Raw genomic sequence first — 24,505 nt, 5'->3', positions numbered from 1 at the left:
CACACACATTGGGGAGAGGCCTAGCTTCCATACGGCAGCCTAAGCCAATTAAAAATGCAAAGCTTCCCTGACAAGTCGACAGTTACATGGCAGGAAAGAGTGGAGAGCATCAAAGGTACAGATGAAGACGAGCGCTTCTCTCTTCATGGGTATGACACAGGGCTACATTGACGCCCGTGTGAAAGGCAGCGCAATGTTTTTCATTGGGAGCAAATTTCCTGTTTTCTTTATCACGTTCACGCTTCTCCCACTTCCCTTTTTCATGGACAGTGAAGGAGATGTTGCCGTTAGTGTTTCCTCGCTCCCTCTGTAGTTTTGTCTCTGATCAGTCATGTGACAGGAACAGGAAAAGAGGAACCTTGTGTAAACAAGTCAAGCTTTTTCCAGAAGCCTCGGTTTGGCAGAAAGGATGCGACATGGGAGTCGTTTTAAAAATTACAAAAGGTTTTCACAGATTAATGAATTGTAATTAGGCACTGCGTGGTTATATACTGGATACATGAGTGAAATGCCTGGCAGGCCATTCGAATGTCCTTATATACAGCTGTGACTTCCCTTCTGGTGACACTCAAATGTTTAAACAGTCCTGAATGAGACAACAAATGTAATAACTGGAGGTGAACTACATTTATTACAGAGTCAAGGAGCGTTGTGTGGGCGACAATAGAGCTACGCAGTTATTTCAGTGACACAGTATGTGGCAAAGGGCCAAGGCTGAGACATCTGAAATAGAAACACCCCCCGTGTGTCCGGCGAGGGACTGGAGGCCAGGCAGGCCACGGAGCAGACCTGCTCTCTGGATGTGGAGTCGGTCGGGCCCCAGGCTATAACATACTCCCTCTCTCTCTATCTGAGAGAAATTAAGTCCACTTCCTCTGTCATCTGGACACAAGGCCAGGCCAAAGTCAGGCGACGGACTGACTGGCAACCTGGCTTTGATTTCATTGTTACCACTGTGGAGGATGACATCCCTGTCCTCTGCGCTGGTGGAGGAGTTAGGCCTTTCCAACATCCTGCCAGAGGAGGGGTGCGAAATTAAGGACGTGACAACAAGCCATCTGGGCCAACTTCCTGTGTCCCTGACTAAATCTTCCTGTACCTGCCTCACAGGCACACCGGACAGCTCAAACTCTTCCTCTCTGCTGAACCGTTTTTTTTTTGTTTTTTTGCATGTCATCATTTTTATCATTGAGAAATGGTTTCCCATGCTGAGAAAGATAGAACGCATATTCTGGTAAATGCTTTGTCCTTGCTCCTGGCCCTGGCTTCTGGCGATGACATTTCTGTTGCTTAAAAAACAATAATATTTTTGAGTGCAAGCAAGTGCCACAGATTAATACAATCCAGGCCTGCTGTGGTGACCTGCATGCACCTAAAACTCATGCTGTGACTGTTCAGAGGCCAAGCTTTAAGGAGCCCTGTTACTGCACTTGTTACCTAATTCCTGGACCTTTGGGTAATAAACAAGTCTCTGTTGCGATGTCAGATGTCCCGGCGAGCTAAATCAATGCAGCAGCTGAAAACAAGGTCAAAGTATGGAGTGCCGGGTCAACAAGTATGATGCTGAATACCTAAAGGAGGGAAGCTGGCAATTTCCTCAGGCTTGGCCAATGGTCTCTTTCCCATGAACCTCAAGCGACCTCCAACGGCAAGGAAAGAGGTGTGAGCGACCAGACACATGCTACGCAGACTTCCAACACACAGCTCCCTGACACTGAGCAGCGTGTTTGAACATGTAGCGACGGTGGCTCTTGTTAATCTGATAAGGGCTCTAAATGATGCTTGTTTCTAAGCAACACAACGTATTTGGTGTGGTGCAATATCCTCGTAACAGCCAACCTGTCCCAGTATCCAGATTCTGCCTTCAGAACATGTGTGATCAACTATTAAAGGCAATAGATGGCACAATGCAATTTCCCTCCAGTGTTCGACAACACTACTTACAATTAATGTCTTTTCAATGGCTGTTACAGCCACGGAATCTCGTGTTAATAGTCTTGCATTAGTACGTCAAAAGACAACACCAACGCAAGTCATCTGTGGCTGTGAATGCAAACCCCTAATGATTCTGGATTCTCTAAATTGGTGATATATCCATCACCTAAACATACGACTGAGTATCAAGAATAATGACATAATGTTATAAGAATAAAGTCACAACATTACTAAAGTTAAAATTTTACAAGATTAAAGCTGAAATATAACAAGAACAAAGTCATAATTCTACAAGACAAAAGTTATGACATTAATAAAGTCACGATTCCACAATAATGAAGTTGTACTTTTATGATACAAAGCATCATAAATATCAAAGGATCAGCCTGTGGCCTGAGTTAAAATGAATGCTATTGTTATTGTATTGTTAAGTTATTCGTCAGTAATAACAAAATACTTAATCATTTGCCACATCAGCACCCTAACCCTACGGACTTGGAGAAAATATTTGTTAGTGGTTGGAACTTAAGCCTATTCTTTGTTGTGTGTGTGTGTTTGCTATTCAAAACGGTTTCGTGGAGTTTGGATCCAGAGGGAGTGAAGGTCCAGCGAGCACATGGTTTCCTTGGTGTTTTGTCAAAATAATTTTTCTTTTTCTCAAAACATTTGGACTTCTTCGGTATTAAATATTATTCATCTGACGTCTTTTTCTTGAGATATTATTTTTTCTCTAATTAAATTACAACTTCATTCTTATAATATTATGACTTTCCTCTCAATTACAACCTAATTCTCGTAATATTACAAAATGATTCTCAAAATCTCATACCTATTCAATTTGGCTCTAATACTCTGTTGTACAAACAAATTCTAAATGGTAGCAGCTTGCCAAATTTATGCTGAACTGAAAAAGGTGCAAAGTCCATTGTCAGTCACAACCAAAAGCAATATAGAATCTATTTCAACTTCCTGCTAAAAGCACCCATGTGTTTAATTGTTCTCACTCGTACGACATCATGTGTGGGCTAATATAGTCAGAGTCATAGTTCAAGCACTCTGTGGGCAAAGCATTATTAAAATTAATTCCTCTGCGCTCTCTGCTTACTGCAATGTGAACCTCATAACCTAACAGAAAGGAGTGAGAAAGAGGGGAAAAAATAATAAAATCAATAGGTCAGACCTCGTCTGCATGGTAATTTTTCCCAGTGTGAAAGAGTGGCTGAAGAATGCAAAGAGAAGGTCGGAGCTAAAAGGGAGCCTGCTGCGTCCAACCTTTCATTTCACTTCTCAGGATGTTGAAAATTAACATGAAGGGACGATTCTGAATGAGCACCTACAAAAAAACACTTTCTTTGTGTAACTCATTCCTTAACGTACTTTGCTGTCAGAAATCATGGTGGTGGAGGCTGCGTCCGATCATTTCCGTAGCTTCCCGAGACTAACAATCACTAATTCCAGAGAATGATCGGTCCGCTGTGAGGAGGTAAGCAAGCAGTCCTGGTTTGAGCTCCGTTTTTTCATTTTTTGCACAAATATTTCAACGCTATGAATACCTCCCACGGGAAACGGTCCTAATCCCGAGATCCATGTGATATCTCATCTCTGCCTTCTCTTAAATGACTATAATAATACACTTCAGCCGTCTAATGACTGATCACCATGTTCAAACCTTTTTCTATTCTGGCAAAACCCAGCCCCAAGAGTCCGCAGCCATACCAGCAGATTTCTGACAGCTCACTGAGTCCGATTTCCTTTGTGCATCTTAAGAAGTTTGTGGGCAAACTTGTACAACAACATCAACCAAATGAAACAAGCAGTAGTACAGTAATGCAAAACAGTCAAGTGAATAGCTGCAATGAATAATCCACACTAAGATCTGGACATACAGAGGAGGCAGAGCAGAATGTGGCACTGCAATGTGCATGCAGCAGGCATTCAGTCAGTGTTCCATTTAACGCCGGGTCAGACAGTCAACTTTGAAATGTACTGCAGCACTCTGAGGCATGTGAGGGAAGACATTCACAGCTAATGACCCGAACTGTGGCTGGTTGAGTTTTCCCTCAGGGCGCGTCTGCTCACTGTACATTGAAAAGGTGCAAGGAAAATTCTCTAGTTACCTGTATCACGCTTCACTGGATTCAGCTGCCTCTCCAGATTGTTGATGTAATGAAAGAACCACTGTGTTGAGGAACAGTTTTGTAGTAGGGTTAAGATTGTTCACTCCACTCACCCACACTCAACCAACGAAACCAGTGATCACATGAGAAAGTTGTCTATCTTGGCTTTGCACAATATCTTTGTAGCCCCAGGCAACTTTTATTACAGACAAGTTTAAAAAAATACAGATTTTTTTGAATGGCAATACATCCAGCAGTTATTGAGATTTTCGGTTTTGACCCACATCACGGACCAACCAACTGACTGTGCCATCCAGCCTGCCATCAGAAATCCAGCAACAGCATTACCACAGATGGTTTTCATCAACTTACTAACACCAGCTTAGACATATTTGGCTTCTGCTGCAGATTGCTGGTGTTGAAAGAGCTTATCTCTCAGCTCTAGACATATTTGGGGTGTTGGGTCTTTAGCATGATGAGAAAGTGAGTGACCAGACATCTGAATGCCCAAAGGGCCTTACTGCTCCATGCCAGTGATGAGTGAGGCACCGGACTCCCTATTTATTTGGACTTTACTGCAGAGAGCTTCCCACACGGAGCAGCGGCAGCAGCATTCCTCTCTCATCCGAGCTGCTCTCCAGCTGATAGAACAAGATACTCAAGGACAGACACCGAGGGTCTGCTCCTCAGAGTCCTGAGGTTGAATCCTGAGATCAGTGCTGAGAATAGGGGGCTATTGTTGGCTAAAACAACTCAACCACTATAAGTGGACGACAAGAATAATACCCAAAGTCAAGAGTCCGATTTCTGGGATGATCTGATCAAGCAGAGGTATGCGTACAGAAAACACTCTGCTAAAAGCAATATCAACAATATGTACCCGAGACCCAGGGTAAGCCAAAAATCATTTGGCTCTGGAGCTCAGCTTTAAACCAAAAAAAAAGGAACGATTTGCTGCTTTCATATGTGGCCTCTTTGACTGGGAACGTTAACAGCTAATTATCATGCAACAAAAACAAGAGGAGGTGAATCAATCAGTGATTCACAACTCATTTAAACAGTATCCTCAACCAGAGGAGCTGCGCCAACGTGTCTCTTTAAAATGAGGCAGAAGGTCTGTAGCTGTGTAATAAATGTTTTCAAACCAGCCTAATTCGAACCAGAGGCAGAGCGTGACAGGAGGATGGTAGAAAATGGCTCGGGGTGAAATCTCAAAACTCCAAAAAAATGCAGCTGCTGTGTTTACCCCCCTCTGCCAAGGACAGTGACTTCTGGGCTGGCAGGTCTACAATCCGCTCTCCTTCAATCCTGCCCGCTGATCATAACGATGGGAAACCAGGGCTCTCAGCAGGCTCACATTGAAATGTGGAACTCCTCAAGCAGAAGACATATCAGGGATTTCAAGATATTATTTGAGGGATAACGTATTTAATATTCTAGCACAAGACTTTTAAAATTCAGATAACAAATAAATTGTTCGGAGTGATGCAGTACACTTCCTTCAGTTTTTTGAATTGAATTTCACACATCACATGTCACTTATATGTGACATGTGATTCATTTATTTCTTATTATATAAAATTTCTGTTTTTATTTCCTATTATTTAATATTTCTGTTTTGATCAAGATTTAATTGATAAATAAAAAGCTAACAAATAACTTATTCAACAAGAGACTTCCAAAGTCAGACGGCAAACAAAAGGTAAATGGTTTATAGCTTTTCTACATTTTAGTTGGGTCAGTTCTGGATTTTACACACACGCACACACACGCGCACACACGCACACGCACACGCACACACACGCACACACGCACGCACACACACACACGCACACACACACATGCACACAGGTTGGACATGACCTCTTTCTCTCCCCTATGTGGCACTCAGTCTCAGGAGTACACACTGTGAGGGTGTAATTGAAAAACGTGACTATCTGATTTAAAAGTGTTGTTTTTTCTCTGCCTCCAGGACATTGTGCCTCTACTTAAACGTTTTAGCATCAGCTGAGGAAGGTGGCGGAGCTGTGTTGGTGAATTAACAGGGTTGAAAACAAGTCTTTCCACAGATAAAACCACACGGAACTGTCAGACTGAGTTACACATAACAAACTGTGGACGAAAGAAAAAGTCTAGTTTGTGTGTTTTCACTTTGCTTTGGGTTTTGCAAAGGTCTGGATATAGTCCCTAAAGAATACATAGCCAGGTGAAAAGAGAAGACGGACCAGAAAAACCATAAAACTATTTGTCACACGTTATAAAATCAATAAGGTTTACTGTGACTGAGCCGAGGTCAGCGATTCGCCTGAAATGGATGTGATTGTCTTTAGTCCTCATCCCTTCTCCGGAGAAACAGAGCCACTGTTTATCTGTTCCTCCGAATGTACAGTGACCCACCCAGCCCACAGCTCAGTGATATTTATGAGAGCAACGAGCCCCAATGCCTCCACCCTGAAGTTATGATTTGAGCAGTCATATGGTGTCTGCCCCTCTCAGGCATATTCCCTGGTCTTTATGAAAACAGCTGTTCAACCCAAATCAGTGATGCACAACTCAAACAATCACATTCTCAATATAATCTTCATGCAAAACACAGTGAGGAGGTAAAACAAATAACTGATCTACCTCACGTTTGAAAAGTGTTAGTCATTCTCATAAAGACGAGTTTAAAACCACAACCTTCAGTCAGGAGCAAGAATCTGTCTTTAAACTGAAAAGAAATAATTATGTGACATTTATCGTAATCATTATGTGATATGAACATTTTTTTATTATCTCTGTATAATTTTTGGCCGTATCGCCAAGCACTACATTCAGTCAGTGCAGGAAAACAGCAAACAATTCTCAACCAGATTTCCAAGTAATACAGCCGATTAGACGACTCTCTTTCAAGTAAATAATACAAAATAGTGCAATTAAAAGAAAGTGCTTAAAATCTAAAAGTCTGTTATAGTAGTTGCAGCTAGTTCCATGAGTTCTGAAGACTTAAAAGCCCACGATGTGGTGTCAGATCACACAGAAAATCACCCAGAATTCCTTGCAACAAGTTGGTCTGTACTGGACACAAGTGATAATCTCGAAGAAAATTGTACTTTCTCGATTCTTGTTGTTCTGGGATTGTACCCTCATGGATGAATCCACTTATTGCAAGTCGCTTTGGATAAAAGCGTCAGCTAAATGAAATGTAATGTACTGAATATTCTCCCACCTTTCACTTGCTTTACAGAAATACATTTACATTAAAGGCCCCACTCTGAGACATGAAGGAATCTTTCCCCTCTCTGTCCCTATATCCTCCACATGTCCAGTACATGAGTCAGCTCCGCTCCCACTCTGCCTCTTAAAATCTTGACCTACATAGGCTCACATAAACTGTCATGTAAAACACTGTAGAACTGAACAAAATCCGCTGTTTATTCCTGCTTAAGTTGAGCATCATCAATTATCAGCTGCTTCTTTATCAAACACAGTATCAGCATGCCTCCCCCTAGTGCCTAACTGCAAGTGGAGTCTCATTAATTCAGTGGATTTAGAAAAAAAAAATGATGTTTCTTATGCAAACATGAGGGATTTAGAGGACTTCTCGATGTCCATTATAAAATAACCTAGACGTTATAATTAATAAAACATCTCGAAAACAAGTCATTAAAATCTGAAAAGTCTCAAATTCAGGATCCACCCAGCTTCGGTTTAAACCCTCAGTTTAGCATGAATCAAAACTTTGAGCTCTGTAAAAGTAAATAAAGGATCAATTATTTACTTGAAGTCAGAGTAAAACGGTCAGCTCGACCACCACGTAGAAAAGTAGTGCGCTGGAAACTTTGAGGGTGAGAAGCCTCCTCACCTGAGACAAACGCTAATCCAATCCAAGTCCGACAGAGAAGCGTAGAGTCTGTCTTCATCTCCAGATCTCCGGTCCAGAAGAGCAGCAGTCTTCAGTCCTCAGGCTCCTGGTGTTAGAGTCAAAAGCAATGAAGAGAAAAGGAAGAAAGAAATCGAGGCTGTTATAAGTTTGAACTCCGCTGGAGCGAGAGTGGAGAGCTGGTTTGAATGAATGTGCGCGGATGGAGAACCAACTCAGGTGGATGTCAGTCGGTGTGTGTGTGTGTGTGTGTGTGTGTGTGTGTGTGTGTGTGTGTGTGTGTGTGTGTGTGTGCGCGTGTGTGTGTGTGTGTCAGAGAGGAGGAGGAGGGAGCCGAAACTGAGGAAAAGAGTAAAAAAACAACTTTTTCTCCCTCCTGCTTGGTTGGAGGATGCATCGGGCTCTGAATGGGATTTACAATGATTTCCCTTTCCTGCGCTCGTGACGGGAGCGCATGCACACGCGTCCGTCCAGTTCATATAAAACACGCTGAGTTGGAGGTGTGTGCGTGGTACGTGCGTGCACGTGTTCCCTGTTTGCATAGGTTGGCGCCATCATACTTCTGATGGGGGCGAGAAATATATTTTTTAACATTTTTTAACAGATATATATTATTATGATCATAGAAAATATATAAAGGATATAAATATTAGAGAATTGTATACACCCATACATATATATATATATATATATATATATATATATATATGTATAGTCAAATTTTGCAATATGATGTTTCCAACATGCTATGGAGCATAAGTGAGACTGAAAAAGCATTTTATATATGTATATTATATATATGCTAATATATCATCTGAATAATATGTATAATTTAAAGAATACATTTTTATAGTTAAAGTGTCTCATAATGATAATATATTGTGTAAATAATACATATAATGTAAAGAATAACGTTTTATTGTTTAAATGCCTCAATGATAGTATCTTGACTAACTGTTGCAGTTTAAATGTATATGTTGCATCACACTTTGCAATTTGATGTTCACAACATGATATAGAGCAGAATTTAGCATTTTATGAACGCGATAAACAACGTGGGGCCTAGTTAAAGTTCCCTGTTTCATTATCTAAATATTTTTATAAGAAAGTTGAGGAGAAGACATCCAGGTCTAAAGACATCATGACGTGCTGCTGCCTTCATGCATGACAACAGACATTGTCAGAATCAATCATATTATTAATAATTAAAACACTTTAAACTGTAATCATTATTTCTATGTTGATTCTTTTTGTTAGATGCATTGCTAGCTCCTGCATAAACAATGATTGCTGTGCCCGTGGAGTAACATTGCTTCTGGAACAGATGTGTTGTTAGACATCAGCACACGCCCTGGTTGACCCATAACCCAACACTGCATGATTACAGTGACTGATTACCCCCCCACCCTTTGCACCCGAGGGGCAGTCTGCCAGGCCCTTGGCTGTCAATAATATGCATGAGCCAATTATACAGTGGCCAACATCAATCACATCTCTCTGCATCCCACCTATAACTTACAAGATATTAAACCGGCCTATAAACAGAGGTTTATATCAAAACCTTTATTTATAGGATACAATGGGGATGGGGGGGGGGGGGGGGGGGGGGGGGGGGGGGGGCGGGGGGTTGGTGACATCTTCTGTGTTTAAGACCTTTAATAAGCATATTATACATTTTAAGATTATAAAAGAAAGTATAGGTCACACAGTTCAGCTTCAATGATGAAGGAATTTATAATAAAGAGATGCAGAATTTCAGTTTATTTCTTTTGTACAAATAGCTTGATATGGAGTTTATTTTTCATATTTTGTGAGTGTTTAAATCCCTCCTGGAAGAACCCAGAAGATACACACATCCAAACTTGACAAACACTTGGTGCTGAACAGAAGTGACAAAAATCGGAAGACATCCACGCACCAGTTGATGCTCCCAGAAAATTATATATTTCATCTCCTGGCTAGGAAACATTTTGAGCATAGGCCGTTCTTCAGACCGTCGTTTGTTATTATCATGATTATTATTCTCGTCCTCTGATTTTCAGATGCCTCCAAAATCTGAAATTCTTCTGAATCCACCACAGGAAAATGGCAGTGTCATCACCACATGAAGCAAACAAACCGCACTGAGAGAACAGAGACACGGCCTCTGGAGGGAAGTAAGAAGAATATTACCTTCGGTCAAATATATCTAGTCTGTAACTCCTCTGACACCATTAATGTCAGTGTAATCTGACCTGTTCAGGTCAAATGCTCGTTATTAATTTGAGGTAGAATGGTCCTTTTCTTATTAAGAACACAAATTCTTCTCCACATTCAACAAGCTGACCAGAGGGGCCTTGGGGAGTCGCTCTGTAACAGCTTGTCTTTATGCTTGCAAAGGGTCAGATGGAACAATGACTCAGAGCAACAGCTTAACTGTGCAGAGTTCCTCCAGCCTTGTAGAAGTCCCATTCACCACCCTCCCCCCGTGCCCATGTCCATCCTCCTCAGGGAGTCTTCAGAGTGTGAACGAAAATCATGTACTAAGAGCACAGTGTGCCAACGGTGAGGTGCTGTCGACCCTGTCTTATTTTACAGAGACAGATTTTGAAAATTGAAAACTCATGTACCATATACACTGGGAAATGAAAAGTCAAAAGAGGGTACGAGGTGAGGGCACTTGGGTGATCACTCTTTCTCTCTCCCACACACAGATGTGCACACACACACACACACACACACACACACACACACACACACACACACACACACACACACACACACACACACACACACGCATTTCAAGGCAAGATTTCTTATTTACTTGCTCCAAATCATATCTGTAAATGCAACCACTCCTGCAAACACACACACACACACACACACACACACACACACACACACACACACACACACACACACACACACACACACGCACACATCCACAGAAATCAGACATGTTTGGGGGACCTATATTTATGATTGTGTACAATTTGGTGCTGATTCAAATAAGTATCCGGATCTAGTGAATTTAAATGTGGTTTCATAAGTGGACTGTTATGCCTTGGCTGAGGTAAGTGCTCTACTGAGTGCCATTTAGGACTTTGCATTGACTTCCAGTCATTGTGTACAGCCAGACCAAAACATTATCCCTAACTGTAACCATGACTAATTCATACCTAACCCTAACTTTAACCGGGATCTAAGAAATTACATTCTGCCAATGAAGACTAGGGTTTGGATTATTGGTCGTGATAAGTCAGTGTTTACACACACACACACACACACACACACACACACACACACACACAGATGTTGGTGGCAGGCGTGTGTGTCATTCATTAAGAGTATTTTCTATCTACAAATCCAGTCCAGTCCAGTCAGATGTGTGGTGGAGCCGCTTAAGAACCAGTTTGCCCATTCTAGCCAGTGCAATCAATTCCAGACAGCTTTGCTTTCCAACACCAGCAAAGCACTGTAAAATCAATAGAACGCTGTATCTGGAAATCCATTACAATAATAACAACACTGGCTGACTCCAGACTCTCTGCTGACTGTTCCTTCACTGTGCTGAAAACCCGCCCCCCCATCAAGCAGCTGTCGATAAGACGACTGAGAAACAAATATTTTTCTTGTTGTTATTCTCTGGGATTTCTGAGCAATGGAGGCGCTAACATCAGCAGTGTGGGGAATAACGGGGGTCAAAGGAGCATTTTGTGTTTTTGTGTGGGAATGCGTGTCCCTTCAGATCTCTTACAGCAATGCACCTCTGTGACCTTAAAACACAATGCTGTGATTGAATGGTTGTAATTAAAATGTTCCCCTGGTCCGAGCCCCGCAGTGCCCTCGGCTTCAGAGGAAAATAAACACACAAAATCGTGCTGATAGTGTAACAAAGCTCTGTCCAGAGAGTAACCAAATCTCATTATGAATTTAAAAACCAATAAGGTCATGCACGCAATAAAAACACTTGAGTGTCCAGTATAATAATAATCTGCACACATAAGCATTCAGACAACATAACAAACAATAACCTGTCATGCAGGACAGCATGATGGCCCCTGCCGAGCCAGATGAAAAGGGTTGAGTTTATAATCTTGCTGGCTCCTGAGAGACAGCTGAGGATTCAAGGACCCGTCCTTGAAGTGCCAGCACTCTGTCCGGCCCATCCTCAGGTCAGGAAACACATTACAGATCCACGGGCACTATCGTAGGAAGGATGTGGTGCACGCATGCAGCCCGCTGTTCACTGCCTAAGTTCACACCCACGGGCCCGTGCGCGGCGAAGCCCTCTGCCGAGCTGCTTGAAGTGGCTGTCATTGCTCAAGTGGGTCTTTTTTCTGCTTTGTTTTGATTGTTGGCCAAAATTTCTCTTCAGTTGTAGGTCGTGTTCGCTTTCAATTATGAAGGTCTCCTTGGTCAGAGGAAGGAGCAGCACAGCAGCATGTCTGCATGTAAATTGTTTACCAACTAATCCCCCATGAAGCTAATGCATTAAGTGGTAGGGGGCTGGTCAGTGAACCCTTGCAGCTCCAAGCAAATGTATTAGTTGGAGTTCTTTCATTTTTTTATCTAATACTAACTTTACTCTTCACAAAACAAGTAGTAAACATAGCACTGACATATCGTCACTTTATAAAGTTGAAATAGCGAACATTAGAAATGTTATGGTCATGGGATGAACCCCTTTAGATGAATCATCTCGTTTTCAAGGAGATCCCATAACGTTGGCAAACAGTGTATTTACACTTTGAGCACATGCAGAGATATTTTAGCATTCATCACCTCAGTCAAGGAGGTTGTGTTTACCCGTCTGTGGGTTTGTTTGTTTGTTGGATCAGATTTCCGTGTAACTTGACGGAAGAATGGGACATGGACCAAAGAAGAACCCATTGAATTTTGTCAAAGATCCAAACCAAGCGGTGGATCCAGAATTTATTTTTTTCACTAACTTTGAAAGATAAGAGCTTTATTTTGACATTTTCACTAATTTCCAGGCAATCCTTCATGCATCATGATGGGGGGAGGGGGGCGGATTTGGCATATTTACTGAACTAATATCTATAAGTTTGTACATTTTGTGCAGTTTGTCTGGATTTAAGGGGACTGTTGGGCCTGGGCAGTGGTTTGCACGCTACACAGTTCAAAATTGACTCCTGGACACTGAGGGTGTTTTTGAACACATTATAGTTGGGTTAAGCAGAGAGGATTATGTATTTGGACACAATTGTTTTAATACCAAAGCTCTATTCCATTCAGGAGCTTGAGTTAGTTCCGGTCTCGACCAGTGGCAGCAGTGTGTGATATGTGAGCTGTCGGTGCATCCATACCCATATGGGGGTATATAGCCGCTGGGCAGGAAAAGCATGGGTCCCCTCTGGTGCAGTTCATTGTGCCACTTTTCCAGTCAGCAGAGGAGGCAACAGCGTCCGGCTGCGGCGTGCCCCCGAGGCCCATCCCGGCAGTCCAGAGGAGTCGCCACTGTCACTCTGTTTATCTGACCTTTCACCTGACAGCAGGAAACAGGACGTCAGTGCTCTCGTGTGTTTGTGAAGATAACCCGAGAGCCCGCCTATTCTCGCTGTTTGGAGTGTCAGAGATTGCCTGTGTGTTCAAACGCTCCAGTCCAGGTGCAGGGGAGTCAACAACCCTCCGCCTGTCGCTCTTGCCGAATGGCTTTGGATTCCCATCAAGTGCCGCGTTCTCGGTGGCGGGCTCTGCTTTGATGATGCTTAATAACATCCTTGATTATTTCAAGTGAGGTCATGACAGTGTGCAGTGTAACAGCTGCAGAAAAAGAATCCAAGACAGCATTTATTTAAGAAAGAAGTGATCTGGTTTATTATTTGTATCAGCACATTTTTTTTTTTACAATAACCGTTTTGTGTGTTTGATCTTGTACAGGATGAAGCATCTAACCGACATGTCAACAATGCAAAATGTACTGCATGGACTGAATCCCAGTCGTTCTCTCAGCCACCACTAATAAACAATCAAGTGCATGATACCACGTGTTCTAGGCACATGTAAAGTGTATAAATGAACGTGCAATGACAAATCAACAGAAGCTAAATCAGCATAAGAACTCAAAAAGTGCTATAATGTAACATCAAGAAACATCTCAAATAAAAACATACCAACGTTTCATTTCAGACTAATGTATAAATCAGGTAAATCTATGTTATTAAACAGAATCTCAAAATAAAATTCAATATGATTCCGTCATGATGATTTAACTCAAGGTAGATTAAAAAAAACAACAGTTTAGAAGTGAGTCGACAGACAGAGATAATCATTAGATAGATCATCTATGCATGTAGAGCGTATCATTGGTTGAACAGTGTGGAGCCTGAGATTAGATGCATCTCGGCTTCACTACGTTCAACCCGAAATGATGGTGTGCTTTTATGCATTTGTGCTGATCGCGCCAACAGCCGGGGTGAGCCTCTTCAGAATGACTACAGTAGAATGGAATTTTTTTTAAGTGGAGATTTTCATAGCAAGTCATAACAGCAACTAGAACCTTCTTGTGATATGGCACCGTAATGCAAACTATGGCAATAATGTCCTCAAATTGCTGTGAGTGAGAACAGGCTTTGGTCAATAAGTGAATTGACAGCTCTTACCAACTAAAAAGCTTTTAAAAAATGATTGCGGCCATGTTAGCCAGACAGCGCAACAGGCGGGTAGTGGAGGAGTTTGATAGGCTGAGGTTCCAGACTGCTGCCACTGATGCACGGGCTGAAGAAGGGGAACACCTTGCCCCTCGGCCCATTGGCGAACGAGTAGAGCAGGCTCATATCGTCTGCATTGTAGAAGGACACCCTCCTCTCCTCGCAGTCCAAGAAAACGCCGAGCCTCTGAGGGGAGGACCCGAGCTGCAGCCTGGTCCAGGGCTGGGTGCCGGCGGAGTACTGGTTCCTGTTACGCAGCCGCAGAGTCCAGTAGCCGCTTTCTGGACCCAGCTTGATCCGCGAGTGTCTGTCCACGGCCTCCGAGGCCACGCCCAGGTCCCATTTGGGTTTGGAGCCCACTTCTACCTCCCAGTAGTGGCGCCCTGTGTGGAAGCCCTGGGCAGCCAGAATGTTAACGCACTGGAGGAAGCGCTTGCTGTTGTCCGAGTGCCATGTCATGCCGTCGCATTCGACCGCCAAGGTTTTATCCCTGGAGACTCTGACACTCGGGTGCGCTGTGTCAACATCAAACGTCAGCGGGGACGGACCTTAGGGAGAAAATAATTAATTAAACGATAATACTGATGATTTACTCAGTAAAAGAATTCAACAGATTGCAAATTAAATAAATATCCCATCACTGGAACAATGGTGTCATTACTGTGATTGTGTTAGCACTTCAACATCTTAATTACTCCCCTTCATGAGGCAGAACTGGTTCTTGGCTGAAATCTTTTCCCTGTGAAGCACATTAGAGGGGAAATTACCTGGCTTCAAAGACTTGAATATCTTTCTCCATGTGATGTACTGTAAGGGGGCCATGTATTTGTTGCTGAAAGTGTTTATATCGAACTCTGGGGCAGCATCCACCTGTGCATATGGTCTGTGGGGGGAAAAAGGCAAACATACTTTGAGCTCGAACCATTTATTCTCTGCACAAATGCAGTTAGAAATCTAATAAGCACATGACAGGTACAAAGTGCCAAAGGCAATCAGTAGTAACACTAAAATGAACACTTACCTTAGCTGTGGGAGCTACAGCAGGAAATGAAAGAAAAATCGTGTTAAAAAAGACTATAGTTTCAAACAAATCAAATTAGATGCTATTTAGATAAGATGAATTTATGGCTCGACAGCTACTTTGAGAACACAAACGTTAATACACATTTAGACTTTTTGTCCGAACTAAGGCCCTCACCTCGGTCAGTACGATGTTTTCAGTGGAGGCACTAGCCTGCTGCAGCACTCTCATGTTCTCCTCCAGCTCCCTCACGGCCAGTTTGACAGCCTCCAGGTGGCGCTGGACCTTTTCCAGCTCATCCTCCTGCTCCCTCCTCAGCTGCTCCAGCATACACGACTCCTCATCGTCCAGTATCTGATGGAGAGCTCTGAATTCCGCTTTGACACGGACCTGCAGATCTGCTCCAAATCTCTGAAGGGAGGATTCAGTGATGTTAAAGCAAGAATTCATTTTGGCAGCGCTGTAATGTTTCCTCAACCACTTAAGGAGTTAGATAAGATGCCAAGTGGCTTTTTTTTAACAAATCACACCGCGCATTCTCTCGCTATCCACTTCCTATCTGTTTGCTTGTTCGTAAGGAGGATTCCCAATCATAACAGCAGGAACTGACAATAAATTATACTCTCCAACAGCGAGTCTGCATTAATGCTGATTTACTGACCATGTGCGATGCCTGTGTTATGTTCCTCATGAAACAGGCTCTGTACAAATGTTAGTTCCCTGTGACTACTCGTAAAAACATTTACTCATAACCTGCTCAAACTAAGATGGACATTTAATATTGTCGTACAGACATTAAACAACATTAAGAAGACGTCAAATAAACCCATACTCAAAGGTGGACGATTCAATTTGATTGTATTTAAGCATATATTAACAGAGACTTTTGCAAAAACTGAGTATCTTGTATACATCAGCATTAAAAACAAAAGGCAGCATGGGGATATAATTTATTATTAATATTAAGATTTAATATTGTTTTTCATTTCATTTCAGAATAACCATGATTATGAAAAGTTACGATTGTGAACGGGAACTGTCGACCTGAGGCTTGCCGCTGCATTTATTTCCTTCACTTTAAAGCAGGAGGCTTCATTCAGGCGCTAGAGCAACTATGAATAAGATTGATGCTCCATCACGGAGGGTTCGGTCTTAGAAACACCCAATTACTCCCACTCGAGTACACTTTTCTAAAGAGGAACAAAAAAGAGACAGTGAAGCAACACATTTCAGCAAAGACATCAAAGTGTCTCACAACGATAGGAAGGATTTCCTGTTCATCATCTCATCACAGCGTGCACGGATAAACTCAAGCTCTTTACCATCCATCTGCCTTAAATACATTAGCTATGGTTTCCTTTCTGTCCCCCGTCCTTGTGCAATTTCATGTACGCAAGTCTCGTCCATTTTTTAAGTAACTTAAAGCAAAAGTAAAGGTACTTGGTTTAATGCAACAGGTGTTTCTCCCAATGCAAAATTGACGGAATCATTATCATGGAAGGATTCCCTCTGCACAACTGACACTGAAACGAGTCAAATGTGAAGTGTCAATTCCCACATCTGCAAACACAACTAAACATGCAGGACGAGGTATTGCAAACAGCCATTAGACAGGAACATGTGTGTGTTCTTATCTGTTAAGTGCTGCCATCCCTCCAGCCTCCCCTCCCGGAGGAGTGTTGTACCTTTATTGTTTCCATCTTGTCTTTCTCTCTGTGAATGCTGTTGATGTAGTCCTCCCTCCGCAGGCGGTGGCTCTCCAACGTCTCTCTCAGCTGTTTCTGCACAAGAATTATGTAAAAACAAATCAGAGTGTGGACAGAAACCATGGCAGATTAAATAAATAAATAATAAATATCAGTCAATAACTATAAAACGATGTAGTGTACATAACTATATATCTACACTACCGTTCAAAAGTTTGGGGTCACTTAGAAATTTCCTTGTTTTTCAAAGAAAAGCACTGTTTTTTTCAATGAAGATAACATTAAATTAATCAGAAATACACTCTATACATTGTTAATGTGGTAAATGACTATTCTAGGTGGAAACGTCGGGTTTTTAATGAAATATCTACATAGGTGTATAGAGGCCCATTTCCAGCAACTATCACTCCAGTGTTCTAATGGTACATTGTGTTTGCTAATCGCCTTAGAAGACTAATGGATGGTTAGAAAACCCTTGTGCAATTATGTTAGCACAGCTGAAAACTGTTTTGCTGGTGAGAGAAGCTATAAAACTGGCCTTCCTTTGAGCTAGTTGGGTATCTGGAGCATCACATTTGTGGGTTCGATTATACTCTCAAAATGGCCAGAAAAAGAGAACTTTCATGTGAAACTCGCCAGTCTATTCTTGTTCTTAGAAATGAAGGCTATTCCATGCGAGAAATTGTGAAGAAACTGAAAATTTCCTACAACGGTGTGTACTACTCCCTTCAGAGAACAGCACAAACGGGCTCTAACCAGAGTAGAAAGAGAAGTGGGAGGCCCCGGTGCACAACTCAGCAAGAAGACAAGTATATTAGAGTCTCTAGTTTGAGAAATAGACGCCTCACAGGTCCTCAACTGGCAGCTTCTTTAAATGGTACCCGCAAAACGCCAGTGTCAACGTCTACAGTGAAGAGGCGACTCCGGGATGCTGGCCTTCTAGGCAGAGTGGCAAAGAAAAAGCCATATCTGAGACTGGCCAATAAAAAGAAAAAATTGATATGGGCAAAAGAACACAGACATTGGACAGAGGAAGATTGGAAAAAAGTGTTATGGACAGACGAATCAAAGTTTGAGGTGTTTGGATCACACAGAAGAACATTTGTGAGACGCAGAACAGGTGAAAAGATGCTGGAAGAGTGCCTGACGCCATCTGTCAAGCATGGTGGAGGTAATGTGATGGTCTGGGGCTGCTTTGGTGCTGGTAAAGTGGGAGATTTGTACAAGGTAAAAAGGATTTTAAATAAGGAAGGCTATCACTCCATTTTGCAACGCCATGCCATACCCTGTGGACAGCGTTTGATTGGAGCCAATTTCCTCCTACAACAGGACAATGACCCAAAGCACACCTCCAAATTATGCAAGAACTATTTAGGGAAGAAGCAGGCAGCTGGTATGCTGTCTGTAATGGAGTGGCCAGCGCAGTCACCAGATCTCAACCCCATTGAGCTGTTGTGGGAGCAGCTTGACCGTATGGTACGCAAGAAGTGCCCATCAAGCCAATCCAACTTGTGGGAGGTGCTTCAGGAAGCGTGGGGTGAAATCTCTACAGATTACCTCAACAAATTAACAGCTAGAATGCCAAAGGTCTGCAATGCTGTAATTGCTGCAAATGGAGCATTCTTTGACGAAAGCAAAGTTTGAAGAACAAAATTAATATTTCAAATAAAAATCATTATTTCTAACCTTGTCAATGTCTTGACTATATTTTCTATTCATTTTGCAACTCATTTGATAAATAAAAGTGAGAGTTTTCATGGAAAACACGAAATTGTCTGGGTGACCCCAAACTTTTGAACGGTAGTTTATATAAAACTATAATAATACCTTAACAGAGACATGTATATATTGTATATTATTGTTATGTTGGGTCAGCAGATTCTGAAAAGCAGAGGGAGGAGAGAGAGAGAGATAATGAGAGCGAGAGACTCAGAGGGGCTGAGTGAATCTATGCTTGCAACAGCACATTTTAATTTGGTTCATTATGATTATTATATTGTTAAAGGACTAAATAGATTATCGCAGGACAATCTAGGCAATTGAGGGAAACACTGCACTGCATCGCCGACTATGCTGCTACTGAACAACCAGCAGCTCCAACTTTTGAGGGCCAGTGTGTCAGTGCAGGACCCCAAACATTGAGTTTATTACTAATTAAAATTGTATTTGTGGGTAATTGGTTTTTTTTGTCGGATCAACCTGCACATAACAAGCTATTTCATCAATCAACTCTAGTGGTAAGTTTACAAGCTTGCTGATGAGTTTTTTGCATCTGGAGTTGTCAGTCGCTTTCTGCCGCAGGCTGTGAGAGACGACCAATCAGAGCAGACTAGACTCTGTGAGAGGGGAATCTTAAACCCACTAACATGAGGCTTTTGTCTGTAATAGGAATGGATACAATCAGCCTTTACTGCCTGGTCAAATGATTCTGCAGTAGAAACCGTTTTTTATCGGCTCCAGCTACGATTTGGTAGAAATGGAGAGGTGACACCCGGGTAAATATACTTCTTTGCATATGTCACGCTGATCGTGATACACCAGGGGAAATAAAACAAAAAAGGCTAACTGCTTTACTAGCTACTAGCTACTGGACAAACATTAGCTCCTTTCCATAGAAGAGTCTCCAGTCCTGTCCTGCAAGTGACACGCTCACAGTTCTCTGTGTTTACTATGTTCAGTGAGTCTGAGAGGTGGAGCAGTCTGTAACCAGATGGGGGTTTGCACGCAAAACAAAAAACTGTGTACAGACAAGCAGTACAATCCTGCTACAATTACCTGGAGGAGCTGTATGTGTGAAGGAAAATGTCTAAATAAGTTGAACCGCACATTCAACGCACTGTAACCAGCCCCCCCCCTCTTAAAAAGTCAGTGTAATGAGCCGAAGTGCAAACAGAAAAAGGGCTATACGATGCAATTACGCCATTAATATGTTACTTATTGTGTTACTGTACCATAACATATACTATATGGTCCAGCCATGTGCTAGGTTTTGACCTGGTCTTGTTTGCCAGAGCCTGTCCAAACATCTGATCATAACCAAAAACCAAACAGGGAACAATAGCTAATCAGGGGTAGGGGCTAATTTAGAGAGATATGGCGATATCTACAAGGAGTAGACCGAACTTTAAAAACGAATAAAAACCCACTGAGGAAAAGGAGGACGAAGCACCTGCCAAAAGAAAGTTCTGTGTGAGATGGAGATTAGGCGATAGCAGAGGTTGTCCACAGTGATGCGGAGGCCGTAGTGAAGAGTATGGCAAAGGCAAAAAATGACAACTCATCTGTCATCGGAAATAAAACCATCAAACTGGCAAACATTCATGAAATGGTATTTTCAGATCCTGGCCAGATGTCAATAATTTAACATTTTAATTGTATTTCGTTTATCCACATATCCTGTCATACAAAGTAATATAAAGTGAGTATCGAGTGAACTTTGTCCTGAGCAATTCAAGCGAGATAAGTTTTAAGATAAGGGAAATAAACACAGATGTTGACTTGAATAGAAAACTAGAACACCGTATTCAAATCGTAGAACTCAAAGGTTACAGAACGCTTATTGATAATTCATTTATTAACCCTGGAAGTTATTTGTTTAAGATTACCACTCCCCAGATGACCAAGAATAAAATGGTGGAAGGAAGCCATGGTTACTTTATGTAGACTTAGAGGGGCAAACTCACCTCCAGGTTCTGGATGTACGTGTGCGAGGTGGTGGCCCTGACCTTCTCCACCATGGCAGTGACCAGGTAGTTGGTCTGAAACTGCCTGCAGGTGAACACCTTGCGGCACTGCGGGCAGGTCACGGGCCCCTGGGTTCCCCTCCAGTACCTGGAGATGCAGGGTCTGCAGAAGTGGTGCATGCAGTCCAACATGACGGGGTCGCGGAACAAGTCGCAGCATATGGCGCAGGTCAGATCCTCTCTCAGGCTGTTTTTAGAGGATGGGGGAGCAGCAGGAGACGCAGCAGCAGCAGCAGTGGCCATGATGAGGGCTCCTTCCCTCTGCAGTGAGTCCACACTGAGGAAATGAAAGTAAAAACATGGACGAGAAGGAAGAGGAGAGAAACCCACAGTTAAAGGGGAAGCTTATCCAACTACTTTGGATAAGCTGAAATTCAATGAAATCAATACAAAGTTCACATTTGACGTGAACAACTTCTGCTGTTTGTCACATGAGCTGAAGCACTGTGTGAGTCTGGATCCTACAGAGCAGACCTCACCTCTGAAATACGACACACACAAAACATTAACAACAAAAACAACAACAACAGCTCTCCACCTAAACACAAGTCAAGTGTAACCCACAGTTAAGAAGCAGGTGATCCCTCACGGGACTGGGTAAGATCGCTCTGTTTGGACAGGAGGTGGTTTGTTTGGTTTGACGCCTTTTGCGTTTAGCGACGTACAACAGCCTGTAAACAACCTTTTCAAAAACAGTAAACAATCCAAAGTACAATATGAACACTGTGACGAGATTCAGCGCTAAGTTAACGCTTTAATAAACTCACGTTTCGTCAATAGTTCGGAGAAACGTCTCTTTGAGCTGGACTCTGCTCCTCTGGACTGCTGGGAAGGAACAAGACGTACACACGCACTGCGCATGCGTCCACTGCCGCCCGCTCCTCTGATTGGTCAATGCGTCTCACAGCAAACAGCCGGATGTGCGATGGTTTTATTTGTATTGTTGTTATTATTATTTAGCATTTTCAAACATTATGAAACTTAAATCAGATACTGTATAATAAATAATAAAACATAATAATTTGAACAATAATAAGAATAATAAAACGGGTGCATCTTTATACATAGATAAGCAACAGAAAAGACGGATATGAAACTAAAAGATTGTGAAACATAAGAAAGAAAGAAAACAAGAAAGAAAGAAGAAAATCATAAATAAATAAAATAAATCATAATAAAGTTTAATTATTTTATTTTATTATTAATACTAGGGCTTTTTTTCTGAACCATATTCTGCTATAAAGTCCATTGCATTTTTCTTTTTCAGGATGATGAAAACATTTCTTCTTCTTCTTCTTCTTCTTCTTCTTCTTCTTCTTCTTCTTCTTCTTCTTCTTCTTCTTCTTATTATTATTATTATTATTATACAATATGGCACTTAAATCAGATACTGTATAATAGATATATTAAATGTGTATAAATAATACAAAATAACAGGTGCATCTATATACACCAATGATAAGCAAGAGAAAAGACAGATATGAAACTATAAATAAATAAAATAAATCATTATAAAGTTAAATTAAAACGACTACAGCTTTCTTTCTCAACCATATTCTGCTATAAAGTTGAGTTATGTCCATCGCATTTTTCTTCTTCCTGAAATCTTTCATGATGAAACACAGTAAATCCAGGTTTCACTCTCATGTGATTATAGGTTTGTGAACATAAGGTTTCCGAAGTATCAGAATGATATTAACCAGAACGTCATCTTTGCAATTATCCACGACAAGTCCATTAATAACGTCCTTATGGGAGAATAATGCAGAAACTTTATCTTCGTCAAATTACTCATCTTCCGTTTCATTTTGGGAAGGTGCTGCATTGAAACACATAAACTGCATCTCATCACAATTTTACAATTCTGCAGAGCAACATCAATGGCCTCGTGATTGAGCATTTTTCAATTCACTTAATTACGTCTTAACACAAGCAGCCCAGCAGCCAGGATGTGGGGACTGCCAGTACTCCACTTCAATACAGTTGGTTAATATTTAACAGATAACTTTAAGTCTCAGACCCTGAAAAGACTGGAAACATTTCCCCTCATGCTGCTGAGATATTGTCTTTCATTAGATCTCCAGGTGCCCATCTTACAAACACACACCTTTAATTGTAACTCACAATTTCAACCTGAATTTGCCTGAAACAAGCTGAGAGAGAAAAATATTATTTATTTATTTAATAATTTATTCTATGTTATTCTATTCTCTGTACAAGTACATTTTAAAAAATTTGATAAAGGGACCCTGTACTTCAATGAAGAATTGAGTATTTAAAGTATCTAACTTTAAAGTTGTTATAACCCCCCATTTTAGCACTCTTAATCACCGCAGGAAAGCTATTTAACATTCAGTTAATTCAATTGGACTCCTGTTTATATTTACATATAAATGGACATCAGAGACTTGATGAGAGGCGGAGGATCAGGCCCTAGATCAATTTTTACTTTCCCAGATACCTTGACCTGCATAGAATAAAAGAAAATCACAGCAGGAGGTATAATTGGAGCATCGCAAGCAACAGAATCCAATTTGCAGACTTCACAGACTCTCCTTCCTTTCAACTCAATGTTTTTAATGGTTAAAGGCTTGTCTTTGAATAGGCAGCAGTCTCTACCTGGCAAGTTTGGCCTCATCTGAGGAACACTGAGATCAAAAGGAAAATGGCGGAGTTGTCATTGGGATGTGTGAGTTTGTGCGTCCTCCTCTCCCACGATCAATAATTCCCACAGCCCACGAGAGACAGGCACAACAACCCCAGTGTACACACACCGTCTCTGATCACGTATAGGATCAGTGGCACCAGTGCTCTCAGAGGAGCTGGACTGAGGCAGTGAACAGATTGAGAACAGTGGACTGTGCAGACACGATCTCCAGCCATATGGAGGGGAGTCAGAGCTCACTGTATATAGGTGCATGCAGATATGAGCCCAGGTCTACTGATACTGTGCTCTCGGGACCTGTTGCAGATTTGCAAGTTTGTGGCCATGAGAGAAATCCTTTATCGGTAATGCAAGCGAACTGACAACCTTGACTGCAGAGTGACCCATGGGGGGGATGATTGAAAGAATAAATTGAGGCGGAGGGGCAGCCTGCCCTGATCAATAAGTGCAATCCCTGCTGTTGAGTCAATCACAGATCATGCATTATAAAACAGAATACCACAAAGAGAATTGGAGGATCTCGTACAGTGTTGCTCCTTCAACAATAAATCTCAGCTGGGACGATGAGAGCCGACTCTCAACAGCTCCAGGGAAATATAGAAACAAGGCTCATGGGAAACACCTCTGGTGATCAAAACCACAAAACATCCTCGTAGAAGGTAGGAATGGTTTTCAACTCGGCTAACACTCCTTTGTTTATGTCTACTTTCAAGTGGCATCTGTTTCAGGTCCTTTCCTAAATTCTTTATTGGCATTCCTACTTTGTCTCTGGCCACAGGTCTGATAAGGTGAACTCATTTCAA

At 41.8% G+C, this 24,505-nt stretch overlaps 2 protein-coding genes across 2 annotated transcripts in view; both read right to left on the bottom strand.

Annotated features, from left to right (window-relative positions):
- Positions 1 to 8,392, bottom strand: part of flt4 (fms related receptor tyrosine kinase 4) — a 44,966-nt gene extending 36,574 nt beyond the window's left edge. Inside the window, exon 1 of the mRNA XM_034597166.1 lies at positions 7,897 to 8,392. Within this exon, the coding sequence (XP_034453057.1) occupies positions 7,897 to 7,954 (58 nt within the window). The 5' untranslated portion in view covers positions 7,955 to 8,392. The remainder of the gene's footprint in view (positions 1 to 7,896) is intronic.
- A 5,314-nt stretch (positions 8,393 to 13,706) lies between these two features.
- Positions 13,707 to 21,930, bottom strand: trim105 (tripartite motif containing 105). The gene is made up of 7 exons (XM_034597168.1): positions 21,805 to 21,930; positions 20,978 to 21,298; positions 17,274 to 17,369; positions 15,766 to 15,999; positions 15,589 to 15,602; positions 15,335 to 15,450; positions 13,707 to 15,115 (listed from the first exon to the last, which is right to left on the bottom strand). Exons 2-7 carry the CDS (start codon positions 21,278 to 21,280, stop codon positions 14,556 to 14,558), a joined length of 1,323 nt encoding a protein of 440 aa, XP_034453059.1. The 5' UTR covers positions 21,281 to 21,298; positions 21,805 to 21,930; the 3' UTR covers positions 13,707 to 14,555.
- Between the last annotated feature and the right edge of the window lie 2,575 nt (positions 21,931 to 24,505).

The sequence above is a fragment of the Hippoglossus hippoglossus genome, chromosome 10, assembly GCF_009819705.1.
Source record: "Hippoglossus hippoglossus isolate fHipHip1 chromosome 10, fHipHip1.pri, whole genome shotgun sequence".
Taxonomy (NCBI): domain Eukaryota; kingdom Metazoa; phylum Chordata; class Actinopteri; order Pleuronectiformes; family Pleuronectidae; genus Hippoglossus; species Hippoglossus hippoglossus.
This window is presented reverse-complemented; position numbering and strand designations above follow the sequence as displayed.

Bases quoted from the DNA above. Each gene is read 5' to 3' on its own strand.
- trim105 (XM_034597168.1), bottom strand. From the start codon at position 21,280: ATGGCCACTGCTGCTGCTGCTGCGTCTCCTGCTGCTCCCCCATCCTCT. The intron at 17,370-20,977 runs GTGAGTTTGCCC...ATTCTTGTGCAG, and splicing joins CGTACATCCAGAACCTGGAG to AAACAGCTGAGAGAGACGTT. The intron at 15,116-15,334 runs GTAATTTCCCCT...TTTCTCCCTAAG, and splicing joins ATTCAAGTCTTTGAAGCCAG to GTCCGTCCCCGCTGACGTTT.